The following is a 20,223-nucleotide window of genomic DNA, read 5'->3' as shown; positions in this document are numbered from 1 at the left end:
AGTGCCGGGTGATCACACGGAGGGATGAAAAGATTTTTAACGTATGGCTTGGTGTAGCATATAGAGCATGTCATGTTTTAAATATGAAAACCCCAAATTTACAGCACTGCTAAAGGTGAAGGAACGCTGGGAAGTCACTGTGTGCCCTGCAGAACATGGAAACTTTTAAATATGAAAACCCAAAATTTACAGCACTGCTAAAGGTGGAGGAACACTGGGAAGTCACTGTGTGCCCTGCAGAACATGGAAACTTTTAAATATGAAAACCCAAAATTTACAGCACTGCTAAAGGTGGAGGAACACTGGGAAGTCACTGTGTGTCCTGCAGAACATGGAAACTTTTAAATATGAAAACCCAAAATTTACAGCACTGCTAAAGGTGAAGGAACGCTGGGAAGTCACTGTGTGTCCTGCAGAACATGGAAACTTTTAAATATGAAACCCCCAAATTTACAGCACTGCTAAAGGTGAAGGAACGCTGGGAAGTCACTGTGTGCCCTACAGAACATGGAAACTTTTAAATATGAAAACCAAAAACTTACAGCACTGCTAAAAGTGGAATGCTGGGAAGTTACCGTGTTAAAACACGTTGCAGTCTGTCTCTGCTGGTAGATGTGCTGAAGCAAGATTTCTTAGCCATCTCTGGTCAAGCATGTGAACATCGGCTTCCTTGTTCTGGGTCTTGCTTTTGGCTGTAGATGTCTTAATCTCTGTAAAAGTAAACACTTCGGTAAGTAAGTGTGATCTGGAGTGTGCTGGTCCGGTTTGACCACTGGAAAGTGTTAAAGCTTGCTTTCAACAAACATGGAGTATGTACAAAAAAAGCTGATGAAGACTCATGTAAATGCAGCTGAGATGCAAAGGTTCTGCGAGGGAAGAAAGCGATCCTGGCAGTTTTTGAAAGGACTTCATATTTCTGCTAAGCTGTCCCAGTGGCCCAATTTTTGTTTGAAGAGTTTAATTCTTTATACCAGAAAATTGCTTGTTTGGTCAAGGTCATACTGTAAATAGCCAGGGATTGTAAAGACAGCAATATTAGAGTTGAACTAAAGCAGCTTTCCCCACGTTTTGTTGTAATAGTGGTTCTCGTGTTCTGGTAGTAGTGTGCATGGTGAATTACTGCTTTAATAGTCAGTGCACAATCTGATCTTCTTGCTAAAGTGCGTAAGTAGCAATTTGAGATAGGTGGCAGCCAGTAACTAGTTAATGATCGTTAATGCTTCATGAGAGGTGTATACTTAAAATGTCACACTACGCAGCATATGACGTGACAGGAGAAATACATGGCTCAGTACTTCTGCAAACTAACTATTCAAGCCTAATTAACTAGTGGTGTTTTTGTTGGTTCCCCCCTCTTACAGAAGGGGTCCTCGCCGGTTGCTCCAGTTCACATTGTCAGTGAAGAGTCAGCTGACAAGACTAATTTGGGCTTTATTCATGCATTTGTGGCTGCTATATCGGTCATCATCGTATCCGAACTGGGGGATAAGACCTTCTTCATTGCAGCCATCATGGCAATGCGGTACAACCGTTTGACTGTACTGGCCGGTGCTATGCTTGCCTTGGGACTGATGACATGTTTATCAGGTTAGCACTCTTTTTTTTTCATCTCTTAACACGTGCTGGGTATGTATTTACCAATAAATCTTAATTGAAATTAAAATGAAAGTAGGAGGTAATATGCATTTTTTTGTTTTGAGGAGAGTGCGAAGCTTTTCCTGGGGACCATGGCTCAGATTGAATATTTAGGCTCTTACCTGTAATGAGGTGTTTACCCTCCCTAGACCACACTGTGAGTTTAAAGGAAGAGGAATGGGATTGGGAGCCTAAGCACTTCCTTTGATTTTTGGGCCACTATTTTTAGCTCCCATTAAATTAGCATGCCTGCAGGGATGTGGGAGTGACTTCTCTTTTTTTTCCTCCTAAGGTGAAAGATTCTTAATATGATGACAAATTTCCCTTGTCTGACTTGTGTCCCTGTATGTGTAGCTGTTTGGATTTGTGCTGGGAGCTGCCTAAGTGAAAGATGATGGATGTTCTGCTGTGACCCTTTGGGATGCGTGGGACTGAGAGCCAAGAGCTGGGGGGGGGGAGTGAGGTGTCAGGTGGCACTTGAGGAACCTGTAGGTGTGGGTGCTTATGTAGCTGTGATCGTAAAATGGAGCAGCCTTCAGGTATATCAGATGCAGCATAAATTTTGTGTAGGTGTGCTTATTCCTAACAATGCCCATTCAGAAATAATTGAAATAGTGTTCATTGGCTTATATACACTGGAGACAGCTGATTAATGGGCTTGAGGCTTCTCAGTGAGTGTTTCTATGAATGTTTTTTGGATGTGTAGCTATTGCTACACATGCTATATATTGCTATATATATTGCTGCAATTATTATTGCAGTCTTGGAGCAGCTTCCATTTACACTGTGTGTAATGATAGCACTGTATGAGTTTCTTCTATTACTTGATGTAACAGTCATTGATGCTTTTTCCACTTATGCACTGCTTGCTTCATTTAATGTTATTCAGTACTGCAGGTGATGCGCTATTCTGTAAATCTTGCAATCTCTTTTCTCCTGCCATCATGGCTCTCCCATTTTCTATACGAAGTCTTTCTTCAAATCTTTCTCAATGCTTTTTCATAAAAGCTTTCTTTTCTGCTTTATCTCCCAGTTTAGAGGTTCCCAACCATTTCTTCCTTTTCAGAAAAGAGCCTTTCTTTTTTTTTTCCTTCCCCCCCTCCCCTCCACCCTTCTTTTATACAAGCTGTGTCTAGAAATTCCTGGGATTTCATGAAAATGTGCTCACTTAAACTTACTGGCTCCAAGTAATCACTACTTGTGGTGTTTTTTCAAGCTGTGCTTAGAGACAGTTCTACCCTTATGACAAAAAAAGCTGCCTTATCATTCTGATTATTTCATTATTTCTATGCTTGTATATGCAAGTAATGCTAAATAAATATATCTTTTTATATAGTTTCTTGCATTGCTTTACTTCGGTATTTTCAGTCTTTAAAAAGAAGTTTAGTTTAGCTCCTTTTTTTTATTTAGCTGTGCAACTAATATTATTACTCATATATGTATGTGCTGTGTTTTCTAATAGTACAGCCTGATTAATTTTGCTCTCATAGTCTTACTTTTTGTAGTGGCAGTGTAGATTAATTTCCAGATTATGTAGTAACTTCTGAGTGCATTTTTCAACTAAGAAAGTGTGTGCAAGAAAACACACATGGAAATATGCTTCCTTTTAGCTAATTGCACATAGAGTAAAACAACAGAAACAGTTGTGAGTGCATGGTCCATGCAGCCTTGATTGTTAGGTGTGGAGTTTTAATTTCCTCTCATTTATACAGGCTTTTTTTGTCCAAAAATACCAACTAGTCTTACTTTATGAAGAAGCAAGTACTTTGTCCGGGATACATATTTCTTCTTTGAGAATGAGTTTTGCTGTAGTTTGATTGCCTTTGATACCCACAAAAGTAGATGCACTGTAGAGGTAGCTTTTTTGGTCCTTGAGTGGGATCAGTGCTTTTAAATTAAAGGAAGATCAAAGTTGGTTGTGTTGTGTGTTTGTGGGGAGTGTGGGAGAGAAGGGAGTAATAATGTTCAGGTGTTTGCACTTGGCAAAAGAAGGCAGACATGGGTTCACAGAGCTGGATGATCTGTGGGTATGTCTAGTAGATTTAACTTGTAGAAAATCTTACTCTATCTGATAAATGAAATGATTGGAAAGAGATGCTATCCGACACATAGTCATATATAGAAATGGAATTACCTGGTATACACTGTGACTAATCTCACATGATTACAGATGATAGTTTCATGGCATGCTTGGAGAAAGGCAGGACTTGCATAGTCCTTGATGGGAAAGATAATGTTGCTTGGGCTGGCTCTTGGGAATAGCAGCACATCAACCTTGCCTGGTGTGCCTTCTCTGTGTTAATAGGCTTCAGTCCCTGATGTGACCCGTTGGAGTTTCTAGGGTGTTGTTATCTTGCAAAAAAACCCAGAAAATTATATCAAACTAACAAAAGACGCAGTATTTATCAGCAGATATTTGAATTGCAGGCTTTGCTAGCAAGCATTTCTTAGATATGGGAAAACCAATTATGATCCTCATGCTTATTTTTTTAAATGACACTTGTTTTCTTTTCAGTTTTATTTGGCTATGCCACCACAGTTATTCCTCGTGTGTACACATACTATGTGTCAACGGCACTGTTTGCAATTTTTGGTGTCCGAATGCTTCGGGAAGGCTTGAAAATGAGTCCAGATGAGGGTCAGGAAGAGCTGGAGGAAGTTCAAGCAGAAATCAAAAAAAAAGATGAGGAAGTAAGTCATAAACTTTCTGTGAATCCTGGCTGATGAAATATTTACAGCTGTGAAGCTGCAGAACAGCATTGTCATGTTTGGGGTGTTCAGCTGTGTCTGGGATTGATAATCTGACACAGAAAATGTGTGGTAAATGGGACAGAAGTGGCCCCTGGAGGCTGTTTCAACAGATGATTCCAGTTCTGTGGCAAGCCTGGCTTCTCAGGAACTTTCTCCATAGAGTCCCATAGAGTCTTTCTCTTTTTTTTTTTTTTTTTTTTTTTTTTAATGTATTGCTAGCAGAGAGGATAGCAATAGTTTACTCTCGCCTCTACTTTTATTTCTTTTTATGGTCAGGCAGAATAGTGCTGAGATTCGTAGTGTTGCAGCAAAGGTCTCTGTTACAATAACTTTCTAAATATACTGGTCCACTTCTAAGGAACAGTGTGGAGTATTACTCTTATTTCTTTCAAGTTTTTTTTTTTCCCATTAACTTTATGAAATCCTAATTTGAGAGCCACCACTTGGGAAGAGGGGGATCCCTGCTTTAAAAATAGGAGGAAATCTGCTGCGTAAGTGCAAGCAGTGCAAGATGGACAATAACTGGAGGTTGGAGGTGATTACAAGTGTGTGTATATATATGTGTGTGTATATATAGCTAGTTTTTTAAAATGGTGTCTAATATAAATAATACATTGATAATGCAGCAGTCAGTGGCTAATAACATTACAGTTACTAGCTTTACAGTTTAAGTATTTTATGTGGGTTGTTTAGATGCCATTTCTAATCTTATGGTTGTTTGGGTTTTGTTTTGTTTTGTTTTTTTTCCCCTTGTCCTCCACAGCTTCAGAGAACTAAACTGTTAAATGGGCCAGGAGATGTGGAATCAGGGCCAGGCACCACTATACCTCAGAAGAAGTGGCTACATTTTATTTCTCCAATCTTTGTTCAAGCTTTTACTTTAACGTTTTTAGCAGAATGGGGTGATCGTTCCCAATTAACAACTATAGTCTTGGCTGCCAGAGAGGTGAGTCTTGCAGAATGCCCACTGTTTTTTTGCCCTCCTTGGGTTGCAAGCTGTGTTACAGCTGTGCCGAGACCTGAAAATAAATGTACTGAAGCTCTGTGTCTTATTAAAACTATTGTTACATGATTGGGACTGCACAGGCATTTCTAGAAATGGTTGTTTTATATTGTGCAGCTGAATACAATTGGTTTTGTTACAGTGTTGAGAGAAGTTACAGAACCTCTGTTTCTCTGATCTGTGTGGTCATACAGTTTTTAACACAGTATCTTTAAAGAGAGACCTTCATCCCAGCAAACTTAAAGCTGTTAAAAAGATACTTTTTAAAAATCAAAGTGAATATGGTACAGTGTATAAAACTAAAATAAACTCTAAACTGTTGTGCAGTAAGTAATACTGTAAATGAAATTATATTCAGCATGCTGATTAGAATGTATATAACTGTATTGTATTTAAAGGAGAATTAAGGTTTATAGTCGGCCTTTTAATAAACATAAGTAGCTTGCCTATGTTCTTTCATGCATTGAGATAATTTACATTTTTTCCATAGGACTCATGCTTCTTTCAGTGCACTTTCAGACCTTCCCTAGGGATAAATCAGGGCTGCATAATGAAGGAGGCTATAAACTGTAGGAACCTCTTGTCTTTATTACAGTGCAGGGAAGGTGCTTAGAGCTAATGAGGCACGGAACAGCAGGATGTGAGGATGATCTCATTGTTCAGGCAGTTACATGCCATCCTGGAAAACGAGGAATTATTACTGCCTCTGCCTAAGTTTTTATATGGTGCTAGGCAAGTTGCTTAAGCCCATCTTTTCACAGGTGGTGATTGACCATTGATGGTTTGCATTTTCTGAGTGTCCTGTTAGGAAGTGCCTGTCAGACTCTGTGGTCTGGTGTGTGAAGTACTGAGCTTTGCAGCTAAAGACTGGATGTTGTACCTTTGGCATATGAAGTGTTTGTATAAGTGCTACAAAAAGGAATACTACAAAAAACTAATTGAAGAGATCTTGATCTTGGCTTTCAAAATCAGTGAATGATTATGATCTGGATCTTTTTTCATTTTATCTGTGGGATTGTTTTATATCCCATTGTTTCATAATATATTCAGATAAGTCCTTGTCTGTGAAGTACGAAGGTATCTAGCAGGAGTACTACAGAAGTGCTTATGAGGAAAGAAATTGTACAGAGATTTGAGTAGTCTGGTAAGTCATCTGGGACCATACATTCTTCAGTGAAAAGAAAACAAAATACTCTGTGAATGTTCATTGAGTAGTGTTCATCTTGTCACAACAAACCAATGGGGCTCCTTTGGAGGAGAAAAAGGTGATAATTTGGCTCTCTTGGTGTACACACCAGGGCAATGAGTTAAGTTTGTCTTAACCTAATCCTGACAACAGCCCTTAAGAACTTGATTTTACACCTCAGTAGTTTACTGTGTATAAGAAATGTTTGTCTGTTTAAGGAAACAGAAGAGGAAACTCCGTAGTGTCCTACTGGACTGGCTTTGTCTCAGCTGCTGTGTCTGAGCACTTCTGCTCCTGGTGACACTATGCTGAGGGAAGCCATTGTAACTTGTTACCTTCCAGGGACAGCTCTAGGGAATGGGGTGGGGGGTGAGATCTACCCTCTGCCAGTGGGGGCTGTACAGGTAACTGCTGACAGCAGGGAAACAGGGATTTCCAGGAACTTCGGGTCCTGCCCCCAGTCCTAGAGGCAAGTGTGTTATGTAGGCACAGCCCTGCTTCTGACCCACGCTTCTTTGTGGTTTCCTACCTGTCCTGTGCTTGGTGCTCACCACCTTGTCTCACTGGCATGGGGTTTTGGTTCTCTTGGCCAGTTGATGTTGTCTGTTTTCTTCATACTGTATCATTTCCTAGATAGTTTTGCTGTTTGCCTGTTAGAGACTTCATGCATTCCTCATGTGAAGGCAGCAGCTTCTTTTTTTTTTTTTTTTTTTTCTTTCTCTCTCAGAGCTAAAAGTCTCACAGATGTGCGGGGGACTCAGCTCCACTTTCTCTCATTCATCTTTGTACAGCAGAAAGTCATGCTCCTACCTTGCCATCTTTATCAGTCATTAAAAGATTGACTTCTGTTTCTAATGCTGAAGTCTTCTGTTTTATGAGGTGTTCAATATTTATGCTGCCGTTAACTGTGATTTGGAAGTTAGGTCTGAGAAACTTCTTTACATAGTAGATTTGTTCACGTATTGAGTAGCTGTTTGTTATGCAGTGATGTGAAAGCCATTGATAGTAAACTAGTTTATTATCCTCTGGACTTAAATTCTTTCATACCTCTCTCTTTGGACGATTAGAGGGGCAGAGTGTAGAGCATAAGCTTGCAAAGCTGGAGAAAGGAGTCAGAATGTTTTAGCTGCTGAAAGCTTTCATTTGCAGTTCATGGATTTATTTTGCTCTTTCTTTGTAATTAGGTTGATGTTCTTCCACCTGATGCATATTGTGTTTCTCAACAGCTGCCATCTTCCCTCTAGAGGTTGCTTAATTGTTTAAGTACAGCAGAATGATTTCTGGATCTATATTTAATGACTTGAAGATACTTCTTGGTTGAAACATGCCATATACTCCTATATTAGTCAGGTTTAGATTTAAGTGTCTCACTAGCTGACATACACTGTTACTGGTCTTTAAGGCAGTGCTGGATAGCAGAGCAGAGTACACACCAGAGAGTATGCTCCATGCTTGACAGTGTGCAACCAGGGAATCAGGGCATTGCTCCTTCGTGGCAGGAGGTTGTCATAGGTTTTCAACTGTGCTAATGTTTCCCTTCTGTTTTTTTTCCTCAGGATCCCTATGGTGTGGCAGTAGGAGGAACAGTGGGACATTGCCTATGCACTGGTTTAGCAGTTATTGGAGGGAGAATGATAGCACAAAAAATTTCTGTTAGGACTGGTAAGTGAAAACTCACTCCAGCCAAAAAAATGCGTTAATGCTGGTAATGTCTATGGTGTAAATGACTACATGCTTGGGAACAGTGGTTCTCAAAACTTTTGGAAAACCCAAAAACTTTTTTTTTTGAGTCTGTCTTCCATGCCACCTCCCCCTTGCCCTGTAGTCAGCTCCCTTCATGGGGGGTGACCCTGCACTGTTTCCAGGGCTGTGTGTCCCTCGTGCCAGGCAGAGTCTGAGCGTGTGCCCCGACTCTGCATGGGGTGCCTCTAAGGGGTCTGGCCTTAATTGAACTTAATGGTTTACTGACTCCAATTTAAGGAATCAAAATGGGTATTGTAGCTCCATGTTTAAAGATGGACACAGGTGAAGCATGTTTTGCTTTACTATTAGCTAGCTTGTAGGAGACCAGAGGAAGGAAATACAGTATTTTGAATAGTCAATATGCATTGTTTGACAGTGGGTAATAGAAATTCTGTCGTAGTTCTGAGTGCAGACCTTCAGGTGGGCAAGAGAACTGCATACTTACCAGTTATGCCAGCCATATAAAACCTTTAAAAGCTACTCTGTGTGGCATAAGTGTGGTTTTTTTAATCGTACCTGCTATCTGTAACAGGAAGTACCAGTAAGGTTAACATTGGGTTGGGTTTTTTTTCTCCTGAGATTAGGTTGCAGCTTGTTTCAACTGTCAATCCTGTGATGTAGTGAGATTTCTTGCTCCCAGGAAGGATTCTGTGAAGCTGCTTCCTATAAGTGTTCATTCAGAATACTTGTTCTGTAGTTGCAGAGGTTGTGAAAAAACAACTTCACTGCAAAAAGTGAAACGCATGTTCTGTCTTGTTTGTTTGCCAAGGAAATTGATGATGAGGTGCTAATCTAACAATGATTTAAGATGCTCCTAATAAACTCAGTGTGGATCTTTGGCCGCAGGAGTAGCCCTGTTAGGTTAGACCGAAGATCCGTCTAGCTTGTTTAGAGAAGAGTAGGGGAACGATCCAATTACAGTGGTACTTTCCCGGAATACTGTCCCAGCCTCCAGCAGATTGTGGCCACTGCAAGCAGTTAATGTTTTTGATACTGTCTCTTTCAATATAGTTGCCTAAACTGTGCAAAAAATGCTAATTAGTATGTCACTCTTAACTGACGGCTTGCTCCAGCATGAGAATATTGTGTCTTATTTTCCCCCATACAGCCAAATACTCAACAGCGGGCGTCAACCTCAGTTTTGTAGTAGCTAAAGTAATAAGTAAAACAAAGCTTCCTTCTAAGGACCAGAATATATTCTTGTAGATGCAGTTAGACAGTGGGATGGCATATGGGCATCCTGACACCGAGCTAGAAACAATGTCCACTGTTTGCAGCATAAATTTTCAAGTAAGATTATTTGGGAATCAGACATTTAAAAAAAAAAAAAAATCTGTAATGTGTCATGGAATATACTTAACTTTCAGTATGTAATTTCTTTTTGGTTTGTTTTTTCTTTTCAGTGACAATCATAGGAGGCATTGTCTTCTTAGCATTTGCATTTTCTGCACTATTTATAAGTCCAGACTCTGGTTTTTAAAATTTTTCATCACTGCGGAAGAACAAGGATTAGAAGCATCAAGCAGCTGTCCTTGTGCATTTTTGTATATAATGTACAGAATTATAGTTAAACAAGCACTGAAGATGAGACACTGAACTTTTTATAGCAAATGATTCATGGGACTGACACATTTATGGACAGCTTCTGCAGTAGAGATCTGCTTATTGTCTGGTTTGTTTACTCTGTGGTGCCTGCTCCCTTGGTGGGATTTGCGTGGTTTTCTTGCTTGCTGGACCTGGCTCAGCTGAGTTTTGAGGACCTACTCTCATAAGCATTGAGGCTTCCTCTTTTCTTCCTCTGTTCCACATGGCCACCTTTCCTGTTTCTTCACAAGCTGATTCTTCAGGCTTCTCGAAGCAGACTGTGTCTTGTTCCATGTTGCTCAACAGATGGTTTTAAGGAGAAAACTGCTGGCTTCCACCTCCAAGGACTTCGGTTCCAGGGTGCACCCGAGGCTGCATAACCTAGGCAACAAGAAACCTGGGAGCTGTTCCTATACCATTGAGTGGCTGAGCCACCGACAGAGAATTTTATAAATTTAATTTAGAGGGAAAACTTCTTAATCAGGGATTTTTATCAGGAAATTGCTCTGTGGTGATTAACAACCTACCATGTTCAATATGCAATCTGTCTGGAGCTTGTATTATTTGACTTTTATTTTGAAACATTACAGTATATGAAAAGTAATAAAATGGTCCAACCGAAGTGTTCCATTCCCAGGGTTGAACAGTAATGGACTTCTTAGATTTAGATGTGTTCCTATTTTTCTTTTTAGGAGTAGAAATGTAATCTGGAAGAATATTAATAAAACATAGTGTCTCCATTTGAGTTATTTTCAGTATTATGTTTGATGGTTCCCATAATTCCTGCCACAAAGGTTTACCTAGTGATTATGTACTTAAGGTGAGGAAAGTTTACTAAGTTTGTTTTGGATACTGTTATAAAGACTTTGAAAATGTTGACTGCTGAAGATATGTGGGTTGCTGAAATACGTGCTTTCCTCTGCTCTTCAGTGATGATTTGGATTCTGAGTTCAGGGCTTGAATAACCCACGGAGATCTACTCAGTGGCAGCCTTGTGAAATAGAAGACATGGTTTCTAATATTATGAATCTGCCTTATTGAAGCTAAAGCAATAGGAGCATTGCAAATGTGCCCGTTCCGTTTGTAGCTCAAAGGGAGCAGTCCCTAATCCTTCTCTTAGTTTTCTCTGCCCAGAAAACCCCTTAATGCCACAGTTCTCAAACTCAAGACCGCAGCGGCGCAATGCCTGCCATGCTCAGCGGGATGTACACAGGCTGCAGTGTCAGGCTTCGGGTCTAGAAGTTCGTGTCTTGGCCTGAGGGAAGGGTGCTGCTGGCAGTGCTACTGCTAATTACTAGGTGAGGCACTGCCTTGGTTTGGTGGTGTGGTTTTTTGGGTTTTAGGTTGGTTTTTTTTTTTTTTCTTAATTCCCCTCTTTTTCTTTTTGGACCAAACATTGTACCCAAAGCCTGTAGCCTCTTCTTTCCCACAGCCTGGAAACACACACTCTGTCTGTGGTGTGTTCCAGCTCCTGTCTGGAGGGGATTTGTAGCAGAGGTCATGTTAGGGCAGGAACAGGGAACCCAAAATAGGGAAGAACCTAAACTTTTAACTGTTTACTGGACAACTGCTTGTTGTACTAATCAAAAGTGGTGCTACTGGGCTATGGTACATTCGTACAGATGTCTTCTGGGTAAACTGACTGCTGAAAATTCTTGCTCAAAATCAAAAAAGCCAAGCCAGTTGGCCATGGCCATTCTCTAATGTAGAAGCTTTCCAAACTTCATATGCGCTGCTTAAAGCTGTTTTGGTATGAAAACAACAAGCATCAACAGAAAAATGAAGCTATTTAATGTGGTGTTTGTAGAGGTACATGTGAAGTTGCAGACCAAATCTCTGCAAATTCCACATTTATATTTTACTATTACAGACTTATACATGATGCTAAGTACTGCTTTTGACCAGTTGTGGCAATATATTTGGCTGCTCTTTAATGCTAGCTAGGCAGGTAGGAGTTAGTTTGAATAGTGGGGTGGTTTTTTTTTTTTTTAAAGCACAAACATTGACTTATCCTTGGAAATCTATTATAAAATTAAATAGCTCATGAAATTTTAGTAAAAGCTTGGAAAGGTGCTGTAGCAGTTGCTACTAATTACAGTGATTTAATGTTGAGTGCCTGTTGGAATTTTTCACAATTTAAAGAATCTAGTTGGGCTGTAACCGAAGCCAACAGGTGATGGCAGGCTCCGGTGACATATTTTTAGCAGCAGTGCGTCTGCTGCGCTCTCTTTAGCACAAACGGCGTCCTTCCGCAGCGTCTCGGGGCGCTCGCACCACGGCCGTCCCTTGCCTGTTGGCCGGTTCAGGGGTTGGGATTTTAGCAGCTTTCATCATACTTCTTTCTTGTATTTCTAGCACCTTCCCATCGGAGAGGTGCGTGGCACTGCTCTGCCTCGAAATACCTGGATATTTGAGAGAGAGGCAACATCTTAAGGAGTGTGTGTGTGCGTACATGTATGTAAATATAATGTGGCTTACCATTTAGGGGGAGTCTGCGTCAAAAACTTCCAGATTTTGTTAAAGCCTTTCCTTTGCCTATGCTTTCCTTAAAGTAGCAGATCTTAATGGAAGAGGAAGGTATGTTGTTGGTAGGATGAAGTAAGCCTGCTTACTAGAGCTAAAACACGCTGTGGGGGAGTGCGAGCAGGGCCCCTGGCCCCTGGGCTGAACCACCCAGCGCGGGAGACATTGCAGGCGGAACATGAGAAGGTCTGGGCTGATGCTGCAGTGGCTTGTGGTGCCCTCTGAATTCAGAGGGTGAGGAGCTGAAAGCTGGGCTTTCAACGCTTGAGATGCCGATGCACGTGAGCAGTAATTCATTCCCTGCCCCTCCTTTCCCCACCCTGTGCCCAAAGTGGAAGTTACTGATCTCTTAGTAAAAAACCCTCTTGTCTCCCTACTTCTCCTTATGCCAAGAGATAACGCAGGAACCATGGGGCATGTCTTCTGATGGAGTGCGCTGTGCATTTCAGCAGGCTCATGTGTTGCACCTTCATCTAACTTCCTCCTTCAAGATCCTCAATGAGCTGAAATGTGTTTTAGTAGCGGAGCTGGGCATATGGGGATGGATTATTTTGTCTTTTCAGCTGCTAGCTGTAGCGCTGGCTTCCTCTCTTCTGCCCTGACAAGTTATTTACCAACTTGCAGGAGCATTAAGCCTGTGCATTAAAGTGTGGAGACTGAGCAGAATATGTGGATGACCGGCTTGGCGGGCGGGGGGGAAGATGTGATGTTATAGAGGTGCTCGAGCTATGAAACCATAGAGAAGCACTCGGGGAGGGTGGGTTAGTGCTTTTGGCCACACCAGCTTGCTCGTGGGGAAGAAATACAACCACACCTGTAGTCCATTCCTGCAGTGGCAGGGTTTGAGCTGCTCTCAGGTGGGTAGGAGGAGCATTTGCAGGGCTGGGAATTGCAAAATCTCAAGTTTCAGAATGGCGGCGCAGGCTTGATGCTGTACTCGTGGGGAAACGTCCCACGTGGCTTTCTTTATAAATGCTTCTGTCCTGAGGCACTTGAGTGTAGCCACTTCCTAGGTGGTGGTACTTTTGGGGAAGGAGCTGGTTGTCATATTAGCCAGCCAAGGCCCAGCTTTTCAGGGACAAAATACAGAAAAAGTTTAAGAGTGCTCTTTCCCTTTTAAATGGAGGTGAAGTTTGGGGGTTGCCTTGCATGTTAGAATATGAAAGAAGCGCTTGAGGTAACTAGCCGAAGTTTTGATTGTCAGAGTCCTGTGCAGTTTCTTGTTCTTTTGTAGCTGAAGAATGTGAAATCCAGCGAGTCGGTGTTTAAGTGTTGAAGGGAAGGCTCTGCAAATGGTTGCACCTGCAGCATGGGAGATGGATAGGCAACTGTCCACCGCAGGTTTCCCACCCGTCTTGCAGCTCTCCCTGCTGGGGCGGGATGCATTAGCAGCTGCAGCCAATGTCAGGAACCTCCGGAGCAGTGTCTAAAACAGGAACGTGCATCTCTGCGTGGGCGCACAAGAGAGGTTTAGAAGTGCGCATCACCCAGGACTACTCATTTCCAGGCTTGAGCAACAGAAACAAAATGGAGATGACAACAGTCCTACTGGGATGAAGAAAATCTCACATCAGCTGAGATGTTTAAAATGAGAAAGAGCTTGTGCTTGTTATTTTCGAAGGTGCCTATTCCCAATCCTTAGGTAAAGCCTGCCTCATTACGTTGTACGTGGCAGAGTGCGATAAGCAAAGATTAAGGTAACCTTGCAATTTCCATCCTGCCAGGACAAAGATTTTTCAAAGGAAACCTGCTGAACCAAAGCACAGGTCGAGTTCACAAGTGAGCCTGTTCCTCCTAGGGCAATGCAGCCAGGTATGTATATGCTGGGCTGGTCCTTGGGCTTGCTGTTTTGAGATACAGCAGTCAGGTACCAGCTCTGGAAAATTGGAAGTTAATGGGCAGCTCTGTTTGCCGAGTGCTGTAAGAGGCAGCCTGCTGCTGTTACAGGCTTCCCTCACCTCAGCCGCACCTCCAGCTCCGGGCAGGCTGCGCTGCAGCTGGAACGCTGCCACCGGATTCACGTTGAGTGGTTTTACAGCACGTTTCTAGAAAGGGGTTGGTGGTTGAGCCTACCTACGTGTTAGTCCCAGATATCGTATGTTAAAAAAACATCTCTGATCTTGAATTAAGAGGATCAGGCAGTTTCATCCTCATATAACCCCAGTTATCCTTAATTTCCAGAGATGTGGATATAATGATGTAATGGCACTTCCCGTACTGACATGGCACTTCCTCCACAGATAACCTCATACAGCCCCTGAAGGCAGCACCCTTGGCAAGTTACAGCTACAGGCTTTTGCTAATGTAGATACAGGTTACATTTAACATTTTCCATCTACATGTGGCATGTCCTATAGATGTGTATTTCTTCTGGATTATTTAAATTTACTTCCCAAGTGAAAATATAGTTGCCAACAGTCTGACAGTAGAGACCGTGGGCTACAATGAATCCCCGTAAGGCCATGGAAATTTTAGTTCTTATTATGTGTTGCTCTCAAACAGCTGAAATCTTCTGGAATTTGTATCACTAATGCCTGAGACTCAGAAGTGCAACTAACCTTTGGATTGCTAATCTTTACAAGTACTTAACAGTTGCATTCTCATTTAAGATTGCTTTTTGTTTCTAAGCTTGCATGGCAGCAAAACGCCATTGAACAGCATTGCTTCAGGTGTGGCAGCAGTTATAATCACAGCTCTTCTTCTTGATAAGTTTATGAAAAATATATTGATAATTCCAAAGTTCAATTTTAAGAACTGATAATCTTGCTTGCTACATGCTATAGCTCTTATCGCTGGTGGGTGTTGACAATTTTTAACTACAACTACAGCTCTTCTATAGCTAATTTTGTTTTGACTCCTGGGGTACAGGGAATTTATGGCATCTAGAAGTTGTATATAACTTGCACAAGTAGTATTTAATTACCAAAGGCAAAAGATCAGTATCTTCACATGGGCATCTACTGTGGTATTACAGAAAGAAAAGAACTGCAGACTGTAAAAATAGCTAAGCACATTTATCAGTTTCTCCAGGCATTCAGCTTCAATTACAGGATATCCTTCCCTCCCACCTTTCCTTGAACATTTAATTAATTTCAAATTATTAAATGCTTATCATCGATGTTCACACTTTGATCAGTGCAAAAGGATGAGGGAGAAAGGATTAGATCACCCTGACAGGTTACATGTTACCACACAGCTCTTCAAAGCAACGCTCTAAATGAGTTGCACTCTCAGCTAAATGCAAGTCTCTGCTTCCTTTTCCAGTGGCATAGCTGACATTTCAGATCATCTCCATTCTTTTAAAAATATTTTTCTTTGACAATTCACCAGCAGTGGAAATACCCAGGGAGGAGAGCTGAAAGAATTAAAGAAGGGTGTTTTGCCTGCACCAGAGAGGGAAGGGTTATGCTTGATAAACCCTCCTGTGCACATGCATGTGCTCTGCTGTGCTGTTCCATCATTTGGAGAGAACAGAGACTCTACACACAAAGATACAAAAGTTGTTTTAAGTTGTGCATGTTCAAAGAAGTGCTGTGTGAGTAAATTGTAAGGCAGTAATGTAAATACACAAATCAAAGGTCTAGCCTTCAGAGTGGGACATTTTGCTGGTTTTGGCTGGGATAGAGTTCATTTTCAGCTGTCTGGTGCTTAGTTTGCCAGCTGGGGTTAAACCATGACAGGCATCAATTTATGAAGAGATACAGAGAGAAGACAAGAAAAAAAAAAATACTGTATGCACTTTTACTGAAATCTCACAAGTCATTTGTCTGGGCAGTGGGGAGAAGATAAAATGGACATCAAGCAGCTTCTCACAAGTCGGTTCTGTGGATGGGGGAAGAGAGAGTGCCTTCGTTACAGTTGTGGGAAGGGTAAGAGCACACTTCACTGTGAAACTTGGATAAAAAGGACATCAAGCAACTCAGAAAAAAAACTTCTGGAACCTTAGAAGCTACAAAAAGTGAAATTTTAAATGAGTTACATTTATTCAGTTAAAAAATTGACAGTTAGTAATGATCACATGAACACCAGGGAACTGTATCTACATTTCCTGACGTCAATATGAGCGGCACTAGGGTTTTTCTGTTTGTTTTCTTTTACGTATACAAATCTAATGCCAGTTAAAAAAATACAAAACAAAACTGAAACCCAAGACACTGTGAAATCAACACTGCTTAAAAACTCAAAATTCAATCTGATATATTTGAAAATAAATAATTTTTACCTTTCTTGTTAAAAAAAGACAACTCACCAACTGCTTTCAAAGCAGTAACATCTTTAAGACCCATTCCCAGAAGTGTTTCATAAATAATTACCCATTGATTGTCTATTAATGCAGCATCTCTCGGTCTCAGCTGGGGTCTCTATATTAGGCCATACAGTATTTTGTTCAGACACAGTGTTTTGTTTTGTGTTGGTTTTTTTTCCCCCCTCCTTTTTTATTTAGGTACAATTTCTTTGAATATAGCACATCATGCTGGCAAAATTCATGCAGATGACATAGCATGAAGCATAGCAGAGCTTAAAATCACCTGTTTTAAAAAAAAAAAAAGAAAAAGACAAGGAATGTAGTGTTAAAAATCATGATAGTGAAAAAGCAACTATCCAGTCTCATGGACAACCAGGACAATTTCAAATGTTCTCTCACAGTTGTCTCATCTACTATGATTCGCTTAAATATGTCATTTTAAATCCAAATTCACTTAATTCTCTTCAACTTTTTCCACCAGGGATAAGTAAAAAAATAAAAGGTTAATTATTAAAACTAGTCTCTTTTCCCTTTTAATCAAAATAACTGCTTTTTCCAGCCCTCTGACTATACATCTAATTTTAATAACAATTTCAAATAGAGAAACTTATGAATCTGACATGTTTGACATCTCCAGATGCCACGACATTTAGAACACTCATAACAATACCTGGGTTAAATCTCTGAAAATATAAATGGTTCTTGAATCGACTTCAACATTTGAAAAAGGCCACATCTTTAAACCTTCAGAACATTTTCACACAAATTAGAATCCTAAGGGACACTTAGAATTACTGAGCAGGCAAATGAGCCTCCGGATGATTCTCTCTCATAGGCACCTGTGCAACTTAAAAAGTCTCCTTCCAAGGAAGCTGTCGCCACTCATTCTTTCCCCTGGCCATATAAAACACGAAGCCAACTGGTTTTAGAAGCCTTTTTAATCTTGCACTTTGAGCCTCAAAGGATCACCGTATTAAAGAAACATTTTCCAGAAATGTCTCTTTTGACAGCTTTATGCATGTTATTCCTCGATGCCCCCCCTTTTTAACAGTTTCACTGACTAAAGAAATAAACTGTTTTCAAATAGTCTTTTCAGTAAAGTGCTTGTTATTACTAAAAAAAAAAAAAAAAGAGAAAGTGCTATCTGAGTCTTAAAAGAATTTCTTTTCCTGTGAAAAACTGCCTGATATAGCTTTATTTTATTCATTTTTACATAAAGCTGAAATGAAACCTATCTCTTGTAAGGATACTGGGTTACTAATTTTGGTGTTTGGCAGTAGGCGAGATGCCCACAGAAGGTGGTGACACACTGGAACCGTAGTGCAGAAGGTAAACCTTCTAGATGAAATGGAAGGCATGTGGAGAGCTCCTACTAGAATCCTTTCATATTTATATACAAATATAATATATATTAAATATAATATAAAAATAGCTATATTCTTTTTCTCTGAAGTTATCCTAGAAGCTTTTCTTCAAATCCTCACCCATCACAGGCAAACGTCTGTCTCCTGAACTCCATGCAACTATGCTGTCTTTTTCACTCCGTTATGTATCTCCAGCCCATTTCTTCACAAATACAATCCTCTCCTTAACAGACTCCTTCCCTTCCGTCAGAGTCATTCTGCAACGTTGACGCTCCAGAACCTGCAGCATCACAGCATTCGTTATCGTGCTATTTATTAGGATATTGCAAATAAGTCTAGGACTGTAGGAAATGAGTCGGGCGGAAGCAAAAGGCTGATTAAGAAAGAGGCAATACCCTGGTCCTCTTCCCACTAAACATCAAGGACAGCTGAGCAATTGATTCAGCAACAGGGGAAGCTGCAGACCCTTTAAAAATACACTTTTTAGTCATTAGCTGTGAAACAAGGCATCTGCATCCTTGCACAGAATCTGGACAAAGTTCTACATACTCACTCTTGTAAAAAGTTTGCCTGATTCGTGGCAGGAATTTTTCAAATCCGTGCTGTATTTTTCCAGTTTCTTTGAATGTCCCCATCTTCTATACTTTCTCTACTAGCTGGTAGTTCTGTAATTGACTGACCCCTCTCTGAGGTTACAAAAAGCTTCTTGATCAAAGCGTACATTTCTATAGTTCTCTTTCAGCAGCCATGCTATTGTCATCATCTAATTTCTCTCTCACCTAGTTTAGCCTTTTTACTGACAGACCTATAGCAGCACACCAGAGTATTTGGGAAGGGGGAAACGGGAAGAGAAGTTTAAACGAAGCTTTTATATAAAAAGCTGCATCATTAACTGTCTGGCTGGTATCTCTATTTTCTGTAATTCTCAGTATAATAGCTTATTAAACCTATTTTACCACTATTCAATAGTTCTAACAGCACTATTAAAGCTCTCCCAGTTTTCTTTTTTAGTGCTATATTATTATTGTAATTGGTTAATTTTTTTTTTTTATCTAACCTATTTTCCATTAAGCAAAAGTACTGATAGACCTCTAGTCAATGCAGCTTAATTTAGAAACAGGTGGAATGGCGTGGTAGGGATAGTAGAGCAAGGCAGGATTTCTTTACACAGAACTCTACAGAAACAGGGTTCTGACAATTATTCCAGCCCAGAGAATGCCAGAAATCCCTTTAAAGAAGGGGAATTGTTCCTTGCTGTGTTTGGTATTGGCATCTGTTCCTTGCTCCAGGTTGCAAGAGGCTTCTTGGAGCAGAAAGCAATCTGATTCTCTTTGGTACTGTGTTTCTCACACTCTCCTTCCTTGTTCACTACCGTGCTTTTTGGTGCCAAACTCTTGCTTTGTAAGTGGGGAATAACAAAGAGCTAATGGTGGGACACGTGCAGAGGCAAAGGCTAGCCTCAAAACGCAACCGACTGTATCAAATGCTTGGCTAAACTGGTATTGCCTTCCTGCGGGCTTGGTTCATCCAGTAATACAATCAAACTGTTTCACAGTACAAAACAGTCCATCACCATTTGGTTACATTCATTCAACTCCTCCTCAGTATTCAAGATTAATCCAGCTTTCTCTCCCTAGTACTAATTTTAACTGCTTTTACTGGTTTTGTTTTGAATTATCAGATCTATCAGCATTTATTCATTTTCCTCTGAAGTTCTGGTTTCCACAAACTAGTACCATAAAAACCTACTGAACATTTACTTAAAATAGCACATCATATCTGTTGGAACTTTTTATTTTCTTTATAAAGTGAAGTTGCCTTCTGAAGTCTTAGTTCAGTGATACCTCTTAAATCAATAGCCTGGTAGTGTTAAATGCAATCATGATCTCCCCCAACACACTTAAACGCTATGAAAGTGATTAAAAAAACAAACCCCAAAAAATCAGGTTACTATTCCTCCTCCTGCAAAAGAGGTAATCTATACTTTTAGATTTTTTGATCTTTTAGGAGTATTACCTTCAAGGTCTGAGATTTTAGAGACTCCTCTGTTTCTGGCTAGTGTTTGAGGGGGAGTACCACTCAAAAATGCTCATGTTCTCAACTCAGACCATTATTAAAATCAACACAATACAGAAATAGCTATGAAGTAGATACACAAGTTTGGTTGACAATGTACTAAGACTTCAAA

General features: G+C 40.5%; 1 protein-coding gene across 1 annotated transcript; it reads left to right on the top strand.

The window, feature by feature from the left end:
• Positions 1-675: 675 nt before the first annotated feature.
• Positions 676-10,769, top strand: TMEM165 (transmembrane protein 165). Its single transcript, XM_009482808.2, has 6 exons — positions 676-730; positions 1,362-1,587; positions 4,151-4,326; positions 5,150-5,332; positions 8,132-8,237; positions 9,722-10,769. The coding sequence occupies exons 2-6, from the start codon at positions 1,512-1,514 to the stop codon at positions 9,796-9,798; spliced, it is 618 nt and encodes a 205-aa protein (XP_009481083.2). The 5' UTR covers positions 676-730; positions 1,362-1,511; the 3' UTR covers positions 9,799-10,769.
• The last annotated feature ends 9,454 nt before the right edge of the window (positions 10,770-20,223 follow it).

This window comes from Pelecanus crispus, chromosome 4, assembly GCF_030463565.1.
Source record: "Pelecanus crispus isolate bPelCri1 chromosome 4, bPelCri1.pri, whole genome shotgun sequence".
NCBI lineage: Eukaryota > Metazoa > Chordata > Aves > Pelecaniformes > Pelecanidae > Pelecanus > Pelecanus crispus.
Note: the sequence above shows the minus strand (reverse complement) of the source record. Positions and strands in the feature narration are given on the sequence as shown.

Bases quoted from the DNA above. Each gene is read 5' to 3' on its own strand.
- TMEM165 (XM_009482808.2), top strand. From the start codon at position 1,512: ATGGCAATGCGGTACAACCGTTTGACTGTACTGGCCGGTGCTATGCTT. The intron at 4,327-5,149 runs GTAAGTCATAAA...TGTCCTCCACAG, and splicing joins TCAAAAAAAAAGATGAGGAA to CTTCAGAGAACTAAACTGTT. The intron at 5,333-8,131 runs GTGAGTCTTGCA...TTTTTTCCTCAG, and splicing joins TAGTCTTGGCTGCCAGAGAG to GATCCCTATGGTGTGGCAGT.